The following is a 16,855-nucleotide window of genomic DNA, read 5'->3' as shown; positions in this document are numbered from 1 at the left end:
GTATTGTCATCTGTAATACAACACTCCCTGTACAATTACACCTCAGTATTGTCATATGTAATACAACACTCACTGTACAATTACACCTCAGTATTGTCATCTGTAATACAACACTCCCCTGTACAATTACACCTCAGTATTGTCATCTATAATACAACACTCCCTGTACAATTACACCTCAGTATTGTCATCTGTAATACAACACTCACTGTACAATTACACCTCAGTATTGTCATCTATAATACAACACTCCCTGTACAATTACACCTCAGTATTGTCATCTGTAATACAACACTCCCTGTACAATTACACCTCAGTATTGTCATATGTAATACAACACTCCCTGTACAATTACACCTCAGTATTGTCATCTGTAATACAACACTCACTGTACAATTACACCTCAGTATTGTCATCTGTAATACAACACTCACTGTACAATTACACCTCAGTATTGTCATCTGTAATACAACACTCCCCTGTACAATTACACCTCAGTATTGTCATCTGTAATACAACACTCCCCTGTACAATTACACCTCAGTATTGTCATCTATAATACAACACTCCCTGTACAATTACACCTCAGTATTGTCATCTGTAATACAACACTCCCCTGTACAATTACACCTCAGTATTGTCATCTGTAATACAACACTCCCCTGTACAATTACACCTCAGTATTGTCATATGTAATACAACACTCACTTTACAATTACACCTCAGTGTTGTCATCTGTAATACAACACTCACTTTACAATTACACCTCAGTATTGTCATCTGTAATACAACACTCCCTGTACAATTACACCTCAGTATTGTCATCTGTAATACAACACTCCCCTGTACAATTACACCCCAGTATTGTCATCTGTAATACAACACTCACTGTACAATTACACCTCAGTATTGTCATCTGTAATACAGCACTCCCTGTACAATTACACCACAGTATTGTCATCTGTAATACAACACTCCCTGTACAATTACACCTCAGTATTGTCATATGTAATACAACACTCCCTGTACAATTACACCACAGTATAGTCATCTGTAATACAACACTCGCTGTACAATTACACCTCAGTATTGTCATATGTAATACAACACTCCCTGTACAATTACACCTCAGTATTGTCATCTGTAATACAACACTCGCTGTACAATTACACCTCAGTATTGTCATCTGTAATACAATATTCCCCTGTACAATTACACCTCAGTATTGTCATCTGTAATACAACACTCACTTTACAATTACACCTCAGTATTGTCATCTGTAATACAACACTCCCTGTACAATTACACCTCAGTATTGTCATCTGTAATACAACACTCCCCTGTACAATTACACCCCAGTATTGTCATCTGTAATACAACACTCACTGTACAATTACACCTCAGTATTGTCATCTGTAATACAGCACTCCCTGTACAATTACACCACAGTATTGTCATCTGTAATACAACACTCCCTGTACAATTACACCTCAGTATTGTCATATGTAATACAACACTCCCTGTACAATTACACCACAGTATAGTCATCTGTAATACAACACTCGCTGTACAATTACACCTCAGTATTGTCATATGTAATACAACACTCCCTGTACAATTACACCTCAGTATTGTCATCTGTAATACAACACTCGCTGTACAATTACACCTCAGTATTGTCATCTGTAATACAATACACCCCTGTACAATTACACCTCAGTATTGTCATCTGTAATACAATATTCCCCTGTACAATTACACCTCAGTATTGTCATCTGTAATACAACACTCCCTGTACAATTACACCTCAGTATTGTCATCTGTAATACAACACTCCCTGTACAATTACACCTCAGTATTGTCATATGTAATACAACACTCACTGTACAATTACACCTCAGTATTGTCATATGTAATACAACACTCACTGTACAATTACACCTCAGTATTGTCATCTATAATACAACACTCCCTGTACAATTACACCTCAGTATTGTCATCTGTAATACAACACTCACTTTACAATTACACCTCAGTATTGTCATCTGTAATACAGCACTCCCTGTACAATTACACCTCAGTATTGTCATCTGTAATACAACACTCCCCTATACAATTACACCTCAGTATTGTCATCTGTAATACAAAACTCCCTGTACAATTACACCTCAGTATTGTTATCTATAATACAACACTCCCTGTACAATTACACCTCAGTATTGTCATCTGTAATACAACACTCACTTTACAATTACACCTCAGTATAGTCATCTGTAATACAACACTCACTGTACAATTACACCTCAGTATTGTCATCTGTAATACAACACTCACTGTACAATTACACCTCAGTATAGTCATCTGTAATACAACACTCCCCTGTACAATTACACCTCAGTATTCTCATCTGTAATACAACACTCCCCTGTACAATTACACCTCAGTATTGTCATCTGTAATACAACACTCCCCTGTACAATTACACCTCAGTATTGTCATCTGTAATACAGCACTCCCTGTACAATTACACCTCAGTATTGTCATCTGTAATACAACACTCACTGTACAATTACACCTCAGTATAGTCATCTGTAATACAACACTCGCTGTACAATTACACCTCAGTATTGTCATCTGTAATACAACACTCACCGTACAATTACACCTCAGTATTGTCATCTGTAATACAACACTCCCCTGTACAATTACACCTCAGTATTGTCATATGTAATACAACACTCCCTATACAATTACACCTCAGTATTGTCATCTGTAATACAACACTCACTGTACAATTACACCTCAGTATTGTCATCTGTAATACAGCACTCCCTGTACAATTACACCACAGTATTGTCATCTGTAATACAACACTCCCCTATACAATAACACCTCAGTATAGTCATCTGTAATACAACACTCCCTGTATAATTACACCTCAGTATAGTCATCTGTAATACAACACTCCCTTTACAATTACACCTCAGTATAGTCATCTGTAATACAACACTCCCCTATACAATTACACCCCAGTATAGTCATCTGTAATACAACACTCCCTTTACAATTACACCTCAGTATAGTCATCTGTAATACAACACTCCCCTGTACAATTACGCCCCAGTATTGTCATCTGTAATACAACACTCACTGTACAATTACACCTCAGTATTGTCATCTGTAATACAGCACTCCCTGTACAATTACACCACAGTATTGTCATCTGTAATACAACACTCCCTGTACAATTACACCTCAGTATTGTCATATGTAATACAACACTCCCTGTACAATTACACCACAGTATAGTCATCTGTAATACAACACTCGCTGTACAATTACACCTCAGTATTGTCATATGTAATACAACACTCCCTGTACAATTACACCTCAGTATAGTCATCTGTAATACAACACTCGCTGTACAATTACACCTCAGTATTGTCATCTGTAATACAATATTCCCCTGTACAATTACACCTCAGTATTGTCATCTGTAATACAACACTCACTTTACAATTACACCTCAGTATTGTCATCTGTAATACAACACTCCCTGTACAATTACACCTCAGTATTGTCATCTGTAATACAACACTCCCCTGTACAATTACACCCCAGTATTGTCATCTGTAATACAACACTCACTGTACAATTACACCTCAGTATTGTCATCTGTAATACAGCACTCCCTGTACAATTACACCACAGTATTGTCATCTGTAATACAACACTCCCTGTACAATTACACCTCAGTATTGTCATATGTAATACAACACTCCCTGTACAATTACACCACAGTATAGTCATCTGTAATACAACACTCGCTGTACAATTACACCTCAGTATTGTCATATGTAATACAACACTCCCTGTACAATTACACCTCAGTATTGTCATCTGTAATACAACACTCGCTGTACAATTACACCTCAGTATTGTCATCTGTAATACAATACACCCCTGTACAATTACACCTCAGTATTGTCATCTGTAATACAATATTCCCCTGTACAATTACACCTCAGTATTGTCATCTGTAATACAACACTCCCTGTACAATTACACCTCAGTATTGTCATCTGTAATACAACACTCCCTGTACAATTACACCTCAGTATTGTCATATGTAATACAACACTCACTGTACAATTACACCTCAGTATTGTCATATGTAATACAACACTCACTGTACAATTACACCTCAGTATTGTCATCTATAATACAACACTCCCTGTACAATTACACCTCAGTATTGTCATCTGTAATACAACACTCACTTTACAATTACACCTCAGTATTGTCATCTGTAATACAGCACTCCCTGTACAATTACACCTCAGTATTGTCATCTGTAATACAACACTCCCCTATACAATTACACCTCAGTATTGTCATCTGTAATACAACACTCACTGTACAATTACACCTCAGTATTGTCATCTGTAATACAATATTCCCCTGTACAATTACACCTCAGTATTGTCATCTGTAATACAAAACTCCCTGTACAATTACACCTCAGTATTGTTATCTATAATACAACACTCCCCTGTACAATTACACCTCAGTATTGTCATCTGTAATACAGCACTCCCTGTACAATTACACCTCAGTATTGTCATCTGTAATACAACACTCACTGTACAATTACACCTCAGTATAGTCATCTGTAATACAACACTCGCTGTACAATTACACCTCAGTATTGTCATCTGTAATACAACACTCACCGTACAATTACACCTCAGTATTGTCATCTGTAATACAACACTCCCCTGTACAATTACACCTCAGTATTGTCATATGTAATACAACACTCCCTATACAATTACACCTCAGTATTGTCATCTGTAATACAACACTCACTGTACAATTACACCTCAGTATTGTCATCTGTAATACAGCACTCCCTGTACAATTACACCACAGTATTGTCATCTGTAATACAACACTCCCCTATACAATAACACCTCAGTATAGTCATCTGTAATACAACACTCCCTGTATAATTACACCTCAGTATAGTCATCTGTAATACAACACTCCCTTTACAATTACACCTCAGTATAGTCATCTGTAATACAACACTCCCCTATACAATTACACCCCAGTATAGTCATCTGTAATACAACACTCCCTTTACAATTACACCTCAGTATAGTCATCTGTAATACAACACTCCCCTGTACAATTACGCCCCAGTATTGTCATCTGTAATACAACACTCACTGTACAATTACACCTCAGTATTGTCATCTGTAATACAGCACTCCCTGTACAATTACACCACAGTATTGTCATCTGTAATACAACACTCCCTGTACAATTACACCTCAGTATTGTCATATGTAATACAACACTCCCTGTACAATTACACCACAGTATAGTCATCTGTAATACAACACTCGCTGTACAATTACACCTCAGTATTGTCATATGTAATACAACACTCCCTGTACAATTACACCTCAGTATAGTCATCTGTAATACAACACTCGCTGTACAATTACACCTCAGTATTGTCATCTGTAATACAATATTCCCCTGTACAATTACACCTCAGTATTGTCATCTGTAATACAACACTCACTTTACAATTACACCTCAGTATTGTCATCTGTAATACAACACTCCCTGTACAATTACACCTCAGTATTGTCATCTGTAATACAACACTCCCCTGTACAATTACACCCCAGTATTGTCATCTGTAATACAACACTCACTGTACAATTACACCTCAGTATTGTCATCTGTAATACAGCACTCCCTGTACAATTACACCACAGTATTGTCATCTGTAATACAACACTCCCTGTACAATTACACCTCAGTATTGTCATATGTAATACAACACTCCCTGTACAATTACACCACAGTATAGTCATCTGTAATACAACACTCGCTGTACAATTACACCTCAGTATTGTCATATGTAATACAACACTCCCTGTACAATTACACCTCAGTATTGTCATCTGTAATACAACACTCGCTGTACAATTACACCTCAGTATTGTCATCTGTAATACAATACACCCCTGTACAATTACACCTCAGTATTGTCATCTGTAATACAATATTCCCCTGTACAATTACACCTCAGTATTGTCATCTGTAATACAACACTCCCTGTACAATTACACCTCAGTATTGTCATCTGTAATACAACACTCCCTGTACAATTACACCTCAGTATTGTCATATGTAATACAACACTCACTGTACAATTACACCTCAGTATTGTCATATGTAATACAACACTCACTGTACAATTACACCTCAGTATTGTCATCTATAATACAACACTCCCTGTACAATTACACCTCAGTATTGTCATCTGTAATACAACACTCACTTTACAATTACACCTCAGTATTGTCATCTGTAATACAGCACTCCCTGTACAATTACACCTCAGTATTGTCATCTGTAATACAACACTCCCCTATACAATTACACCTCAGTATTGTCATCTGTAATACAACACTCACTGTACAATTACACCTCAGTATTGTCATCTGTAATACAATATTCCCCTGTACAATTACACCTCAGTATTGTCATCTGTAATACAAAACTCCCTGTACAATTACACCTCAGTATTGTTATCTATAATACAACACTCCCTGTACAATTACACCTCAGTATTGTCATCTGTAATACAACACTCACTTTACAATTACACCTCAGTATAGTCATCTGTAATACAACACTCACTGTACAATTACACCTCAGTATTGTCATCTGTAATACAACACTCGCTGTACAATTACACCTCAGTATAGTCATCTGTAATACAACACTCCCCTGTACAATTACACCTCAGTATTCTCATCTGTAATACAACACTCCCCTGTACAATTACACCTCAGTATTGTCATCTGTAATACAACACTCCCCTGTACAATTACACCTCAGTATTGTCATCTGTAATACAGCACTCCCTGTACAATTACACCTCAGTATTGTCATCTGTAATACAACACTCACTGTACAATTACACCTCAGTATAGTCATCTGTAATACAACACTCGCTGTACAATTACACCTCAGTATTGTCATCTGTAATACAACACTCACCGTACAATTACACCTCAGTATTGTCATCTGTAATACAACACTCCCCTGTACAATTACACCTCAGTATTGTCATATGTAATACAACACTCCCTATACAATTACACCTCAGTATTGTCATCTGTAATACAACACTCACTGTACAATTACACCTCAGTATTGTCATCTGTAATACAGCACTCCCTGTACAATTACACCACAGTATTGTCATCTGTAATACAACACTCCCCTATACAATAACACCTCAGTATAGTCATCTGTAATACAACACTCCCTGTATAATTACACCTCAGTATAGTCATCTGTAATACAACACTCCCTTTACAATTACACCTCAGTATAGTCATCTGTAATACAACACTCCCCTATACAATTACACCCCAGTATAGTCATCTGTAATACAACACTCCCTTTACAATTACACCTCAGTATAGTCATCTGTAATACAACACTCCCCTATACAATTACACCTCAGTATTATCATCTGTAATACAACACTTCCTGTACAATTACACCTCAGTATTGTCATCTGTAATACAACACTCCCTGTACAATTACACTTCAGTATTGTTATCTGTAATACAACACTCACTTTACAATTACACCTCAGTATTGTCATCTGTAATACAACACTCACTTTACAATTACACCTCAGTATTGTCATCTGTAATACAACACTCCCTGTATAATTACACCTCAGTATTGTCATCTGTAATACAACACTCCCTGTACAATTACACCTCAGTATTGTCATCTGTAATACAACACTCCCTGTACAATTACACCTCAGTATTGTCATCTGTAATACAACACTCCCTGTACAATTACACCTCAGAATAGTCATCTGTAATACAACACTCCCTGTACAATTACACCTCAGTATAGTCATCTGTAATACAACACTCGCTGTACAATTACACCTCAGTATTGTCATCTGTAATACAACACTCACCGTACAATTACACCTCAGTATTGTCATCTGTAATACAACACTCCCTGTACAATTACACCTCAGTATAGTCATCTGTAATACAACACTCACCGTACAATTACACCTCAGTATTGTCATCTGTAATACAACACTCCCTGTACAATTACACCTCAGTATAGTCATCTGTAATACAACACTCCCCTATACAATAACACCTCAGTATAGTCATCTGTAATACAACACTCCCTGTATAATTACACCTCAGTATAGTCATCTGTAATACAACACTCCCTGTACAATTACACCTCAGTATTGTCATATGTAATACAACACTCACTGTACAATTACACCTCAGTATTGTCATCTGTAATACAACACTCCCCTGTACAATTACACCTCAGTATTGTCATCTGTAATACAACACTCCCCTGTACAATTACACCTCAGTATTGTCATCTATAATACAACACTCCCTGTACAATTACACCTCAGTATTGTCATCTGTAATACAACACTCCCCTGTACAATTACACCTCAGTATTGTCATCTGTAATACAACACTCCCCTGTACAATTACACCTCAGTATTGTCATCTGTAATACAACACTCCCCTGTACAATTACACCTCAGTATTGTCATCTATAATACAACACTCCCTGTACAATTACACCTCAGTATTGTCATCTGTAATACAACACTCCCCTGTACAATTACACCTCAGTATTGTCATCTGTAATACAACACTCCCCTGTACAATTACACCTCAGTATTGTCATATGTAATACAACACTCACTTTACAATTACACCTCAGTATTGTCATCTGTAATACAACACTCACTTTACAATTATACCTCAGTATTGTCATCTGTAATACAACACTCCCTGTACAATTACACCTCAGTATTGTCATCTGTAATACAACACTCCCCTGTACAATTACACCCCAGTATTGTCATCTGTAATACAACACTCACTGTACAATTACACCTCAGTATTGTCATCTGTAATACAGCACTCCCTGTACAATTACACCACAGTATTGTCATCTGTAATACAACACTCCCTGTACAATTACACCTCAGTATAGTCATCTGTAATACAACACTCGCTGTACAATTACACCTCAGTATTGTCATATGTAATACAACACTCCCTGTACAATTACACCTCAGTATTGTCATCTGTAATACAACACTCGCTGTACAATTACACCTCAGTATTGTCATCTGTAATACAATATTCCCCTGTACAATTACACCTCAGTATTGTCATCTGTAATACAACACTCACTTTACAATTACACCTCAGTATTGTCATCTGTAATACAACACTCCCTGTACAATTACACCTCAGTATTGTCATCTGTAATACAACACTCCCCTGTACAATTACACCCCAGTATTGTCATCTGTAATACAACACTCACTGTACAATTACACCTCAGTATTGTCATCTGTAATACAGCACTCCCTGTACAATTACACCACAGTATTGTCATCTGTAATACAACACTCCCTGTACAATTACACCTCAGTATTGTCATATGTAATACAACACTCCCTGTACAATTACACCACAGTATAGTCATCTGTAATACAACACTCGCTGTACAATTACACCTCAGTATTGTCATATGTAATACAACACTCCCTGTACAATTACACCTCAGTATTGTCATCTGTAATACAACACTCGCTGTACAATTACACCTCAGTATTGTCATCTGTAATACAATACACCCCTGTACAATTACACCTCAGTATTGTCATCTGTAATACAATATTCCCCTGTACAATTACACCTCAGTATTGTCATCTGTAATACAAAACTCCCTGTACAATTACACCTCAGTATTGTCATCTGTAATACAACACTCCCTGTACAATTACACCTCAGTATTGTCATATGTAATACAACACTCACTGTACAATTACACCTCAGTATTGTCATATGTAATACAACACTCACTGTACAATTACACCTCAGTATTGTCATCTATAATACAACACTCCCTGTACAATTACACCTCAGTATTGTCATCTGTAATACAACACTCACTTTACAATTACACCTCAGTATTGTCATCTGTAATACAGCACTCCCTGTACAATTACACCTCAGTATTGTCATCTGTAATACAACACTCCCCTATACAATTACACCTCAGTATTGTCATCTGTAATACAAAACTCCCTGTACAATTACACCTCAGTATTGTTATCTATAATACAACACTCCCTGTACAATTACACCTCAGTATTGTCATCTGTAATACAACACTCACTTTACAATTACACCTCAGTATTGTCATCTGTAATACAACACTCACTGTACAATTACACCTCAGTATTGTCATCTGTAATACAACACTCACTGTACAATTACACCTCATTATAGTCATCTGTAATACAACACTCCCCTGTACAATTACACCTCAGTATTCTCATCTGTAATACAACACTCCCCTGTACAATTACACCTCAGTATTGTCATCTGTAATACAGCACTCCCTGTACAATTACACCTCAGTATTGTCATCTGTAATACAACACTCACTGTACAATTACACCTCAGTATAGTCATCTGTAATACAACACTCGCTGTACAATTACACCTCAGTATTGTCATCTGTAATACAACACTCACCGTACAATTACACCTCAGTATTGTCATCTGTAATACAACACTCCCCTGTACAATTACACCTCAGTATTGTCATATGTAATACAACACTCCCTATACAATTACACCTCAGTATTGTCATCTGTAATACAACACTCACTGTACAATTACACCTCAGTATTGTCATCTGTAATACAGCACTCCCTGTACAATTACACCACAGTATTGTCATCTGTAATACAACACTCCCCTATACAATAACACCTCAGTATAGTCATCTGTAATACAACACTCCCTGTATAATTACACCTCAGTATAGTCATCTGTAATACAACACTCCCTTTACAATTACACCTCAGTATAGTCATCTGTAATACAACACTCCCCTATACAATTACACCCCAGTATAGTCATCTGTAATACAACACTCCCTTTACAATTACACCTCAGTATAGTCATCTGTAATACAACACTCCCCTATACAATTACACCTCAGTATTATCATCTGTAATACAACACTTCCTGTACAATTACACCTCAGTATTGTCATCTGTAATACAACACTCCCTGTACAATTACACTTCAGTATTGTTATCTGTAATACAACACTCACTTTACAATTACACCTCAGTATTGTCATCTGTAATACAACACTCACTTTACAATTACACCTCAGTATTGTCATCTGTAATACAACACTCCCTGTATAATTAAACCTCAGTATTGTCATCTGTAATACAACACTCCCTGTACAATTACACCTCAGTATTGTCATCTGTAATACAACACTCCCTGTACAATTACACCTCAGTATTGTCATCTGTAATACAACACTCCCTGTACAATTACACCTCAGTATAGTCATCTGTAATACAACACTCCCTGTACAATTACACCTCAGTATAGTCATCTGTAATACAACACTCGCTGTACAATTACACCTCAGTATTGTCATCTGTAATACAACACTCACCGTACAATTACACCTCAGTATTGTCATCTGTAATACAACACTCCCTGTACAATTACACCTCAGTATAGTCATCTGTAATACAACACTCACCGTACAATTACACCTCAGTATTGTCATCTGTAATACAACACTCCCTGTACAATTACACCTCAGTATAGTCATCTGTAATACAACACTCACCGTACAATTACACCTCAGTATTGTCATCTGTAATACAACACTCCCTGTACAATTACACCTCAGTATTGTCATCTGTAATACAACACTCACTGTACAATTACACCTCAGTATAGTCATCTGTAATACAACACTCGCTGTACAATTACACCTCAGTATTGTCATCTGTAATACAACACTCACCGTACAATTACACCTCAGTATTGTCATCTGTAATACAACACTCCCCTGTACAATTACACCTCAGTATTGTCATATGTAATACAACACTCCCTATACAATTACACCTCAGTATTGTCATCTGTAATACAACACTCACTGTACAATTACACCTCAGTATTGTCATCTGTAATACAGCACTCCCTGTACAATTACACCACAGTATTGTCATCTGTAATACAACACTCCCCTATACAATAACACCTCAGTATAGTCATCTGTAATACAACACTCCCTGTATAATTACACCTCAGTATAGTCATCTGTAATACAACACTCCCTTTACAATTACACCTCAGTATAGTCATCTGTAATACAACACTCCCCTATACAATTACACCCCAGTATAGTCATCTGTAATACAACACTCCCTTTACAATTACACCTCAGTATAGTCATCTGTAATACAACACTCCCCTATACAATTACACCTCAGTATTATCATCTGTAATACAACACTTCCTGTACAATTACACCTCAGTATTGTCATCTGTAATACAACACTCCCTGTACAATTACACCTCAGTATTGTTATCTGTAATACAACACTCACTTTACAATTACACCTCAGTATTGTCATCTGTAATACAACACTCACTTTACAATTACACCTCAGTATTGTCATCTGTAATACAACACTCCCTGTATAATTACACCTCAGTATTGTCATCTGTAATACAACACTCCCTGTACAATTACACCTCAGTATTGTCATCTGTAATACAACACTCCCTGTACAATTACACCTCAGTATTGTCATCTGTAATACAACACTCCCTGTACAATTACAACTCAGTATAGTCATATGTAATACAACACTCCCTGTACAATTACACCTCAGTATAGTCATCTGTAATACAACACTCCCTGTACAATTACACCTCAGTATTGTCATCTGTAATACAGCACTCCCTGTACAATTACACCTCAGTATAGTCATCTGTAATACAACACTCCCTGTACAATTACACCTCAGTATTGTCATCTGTAATACAACACTCCCTGTACAATTACACCTCAGTATTGTCATCTGTAATACAACACTCACTGTACAATTACACCTCAGTATTGTCATCTGTAATACAACACTCCCTGTACAATTACACCTCAGTATTGTCATCTGTAATACAACACTCACTGTACAATTACACCTCAGTATTGTCATCTGTAATACAACACTCACTGTGCAATTACACCTCAGTATTGTCATATGTAATACAACACTCGCTGTACAATTACACCTCAGTATTGTCATCTGTAATACAACACTCACTGTACAATTACACCTCAGTATTGTCATCTGTAATACAACACTCGCCGTACAATTACACCTCAGTATTGTCATCTGTAATACAACACTCACCGTACAATTACACCTCAGTATTGTCATCTGTAATACAACACTCCCTGTACAATTACACCTCAGTATAGTCATCTGTAATACAACACTCACCGTACAATTACACCTCAGTATTGTCATCTGTAATACAACACTCCCTGTACAATTACACCTCAGTATTGTCATCTGTAATACAACACTCCCTGTACAATTACACCTCAGTATAGTCATCTGTAATACAACACTCCCTGTACAATTACACCTCAGTATAGTCATCTGTAATACAACACTCGCTGTACAATTACACCTCAGTATTGTCATCTGTAATACAACACTCACCGTACAATTACACCTCAGTATTGTCATCTGTAATACAACACTCCCTGTACAATTACACCTCAGTATAGTCATCTGTAATACAACACTCACCGTACAATTACACCTCAGTATTGTCATCTGTAATACAACACTCCCTGTACAATTACACCTCAGTATAGTCATCTGTAATACAACACTCACCGTACAATTACACCTCAGTATTGTCATCTGTAATACAACACTCCCTGTACAATTACACCTCAGTATTGTCATCTGTAATACAGCACTCACCGTACAATTACACCTCAGTATTGTCATCTGTAATACAACACTCCCTGTACAATTACACCTCAGTATTGTCATCTGTAATACAACACTCCCTGTACAATTACACCTCAGTATAGTCATCTGTAATACAACACTCCCTGTACAATTACACCTCAGTATAGTCATCTGTAATACAACACTCGCTGTACAATTACACCTCAGTATTGTCATCTGTAATACAACACTCACCGTACAATTACACCTCAGTATTGTCATCTGTAATACAACACTCCCTGTACAATTACACCTCAGTATAGTCATCTGTAATACAACACTCACCGTACAATTACACCTCAGTATTGTCATCTGTAATACAACACTCACTGTACAATTACACCTCAGTATAGTCATCTGTAATACAACACTCGCTGTACAATTACACCTCAGTATTGTCATCTGTAATACAACACTCACCGTACAATTACACCTCAGTATTGTCATCTGTAATACAACACTCACTGTACAATTACACCTCAGTATTTTCATCTGTAATACAACACTCCCTGTACAATTACACCTCAGTATTGTCATCTGTAATACAACACTCCCTGTACAATTACACCTCAGTATAGTCATCTGTAATACAACACTCCCTGTACAATTACACCTCAGTATAGTCATCTGTAATACAACACTCACTTTACAATTACACCTCAGTATTGTCATCTGTAATACAACACTCACTTTACAATTACACCTCAGTATTTTCATCTGTAATACAACACTCACTTTACAATTACACCTCAGTATTTTCATCTGTAATACAACACTCACTTTACAATTACACCTCAGTATTTTCATCTGTAATACAACACTCACTTTACAATTACACCTCAGTATTTTCATCTGTAATACAATACTACCCTGAACAATTACACCGCAGTATTGTCATCTGTAATATAATAAATCCCAATGATTGTATTTTGCTCCCACATTGCTGTAGGAGTGATGACACGGGCTTCACTTTTAGGTAGATAACAGGGTATTTATACAATACCTGCTGTGTGTCATTGTAATGCTCATTTTATTCATCCCGCTGTAAGGCTGTGTACGGTATCAAGATACTAATTCAGCATTTTATCTAATGTTTCATGCACATATGCGCAGTAACCCACGCTGCTGCTTTACGTAAGTCTGAAGAGGAGGCTACAAAATGCAGCGCTATACAACATGTCCGGCCAATAGGCTTTACATGAAATGGCTGAGATTGTAGCACAATTAAATGAGAACAACGAGCTAGGACAAATGACTTACCATAGCCTTGCTTCTCCATTAGTGATTTGCTGAAGTCCATAAAGATGAGACCTTCATAAACCTAGAAGGATAATTCATTAGAAATGTCTACCAAGTCCCTTGTGCATTAAAGCTACAACATACAGAATCAGGCAATGCTGTGCGAGAAATAACAACAACAACTTTATATAAGGTCTTATAATCACAGAATGGGAATAATGATGACATTTAAAGGGACATTATGGATGAGAAAACTGATCTTCTTTATATAGAAAGAGCTGTTTATTATAAGATACTTCTGGGATAAATTAAACGTATAGAAAGGTTAAAAATAAAATGTGTGTGGGTGCACTTCAATGTGAAATAGAAGCATTTTTACAAAATACTTCCATTAGCCAATATGTTTCTAGTAAAAGTTATTGGTTTTTCTGCAGCATATGCACATATGCACCACACTTGCTCAGAGAGTCAGCAGTAGCTTGTGTGACACTTAGCGGTTTATATATAAAAACGTCTTTGCACCCCTCACAAGAGAACCTGCAGTCTGTATTTATAAAGCAGCGGTCATCAGACACAAGAGAACCTGAAGTCAGTATTTATAAAGCAGCGGTCATCAGACACAAGAGAACCTGCAGTCAGTATTTATAAAGCAGCGGTCATCAGACACAAGAGAACCTGTAATCAGTATTTATAAAGCAGCGGTCGACACAAGAGAACCTGCAGTCAGTATTTATCAAGCAGCGGTTATCAGACACAAGAGAACCTGCAGTCAGTATTTATCAAGCAGCGGTCGACACAAGAGAACCTGCAGTCAGTATTTATCAAGCAGCGGTCATCAGACACAAGAGAACCTGCAGTCAGTATTTATCAAGCAGAGGTCATCAGACACAAGAGAACCTGCAGTCAGTATTTATCAAGCAGAGGTCATCAGACACAAGAGAACCTGCAGTCAGTATTTATCAAGCAGAGGTCATCAGACACAAGAGAACCTGCAGTCAGTATTTATCAAGCAGCGGTCATCAGACACAAGAGAACCTGCAGTCAGTATTTATCAAGCAGCGGTCATCAGACACAAGAGAACCTGCAGTCAGTATTTATCAAGCAGCGGTCATCAGACACAAGAGAACCTGCAGTCAGTATTTATCAAGCAGCGGTCATCAGACACAAGAGAACCTGCAGTCAGTATTTATCAAGCAGCGGTCATCAGACACAAGAGAACCTGCAGTCAGTATTTATCAAGCAGCAGTCATCAGACACAAGAGAACATGCAGTCAGTATTTATCAAGCAGTGCTCATGAGACACAAGAGAACCTGCAGTCAGTATTTAACAAGCAGCGGTCATCAGACACAAGAGAACCTACAGTCAGTATTTATCAAGCAGAGGTCATCAGACACAAGAGAACCTGCAGTCAGTATTTATCAAGCAGCGGTCATCAGACACAAGAAAACCTGCAGTCAGTATTTATCAAGCAGTGCTCATGAGACACAAGAGAACCTGCAGTCAGTATTTATCAAGCAGCGGTCATCAGACACAAGAGAACCTGCAGTCAGTATTTATCAAGCAGCGGTCATCAGACACAAGAGAACCTGCAGTCAGTATTTATCAAGCAGCGGTCATCAGACACAAGAAAA

At 37.2% G+C, this 16,855-nt stretch overlaps 1 protein-coding gene across 1 annotated transcript in view; it reads right to left on the bottom strand.

Annotated features, from left to right (window-relative positions):
• LOC128638136 (uncharacterized) overlaps window positions 1-16,855 on the bottom strand; it is a 277,497-nt gene that overhangs the window by 57,298 nt on the left and 203,344 nt on the right. The window contains exon 9 of the mRNA XM_053689998.1: window positions 15,245-15,305. Coding sequence (XP_053545973.1) covers window positions 15,245-15,305 — 61 coding nt within the window. The remainder of the gene's footprint in view (window positions 1-15,244; window positions 15,306-16,855) is intronic.

The sequence above is a fragment of the Bombina bombina genome, chromosome 8 (assembly GCF_027579735.1).
Source record: "Bombina bombina isolate aBomBom1 chromosome 8, aBomBom1.pri, whole genome shotgun sequence".
Classification (NCBI taxonomy): domain Eukaryota; kingdom Metazoa; phylum Chordata; class Amphibia; order Anura; family Bombinatoridae; genus Bombina; species Bombina bombina.
Note: the sequence above shows the minus strand (reverse complement) of the source record. Positions and strands in the feature narration are given on the sequence as shown.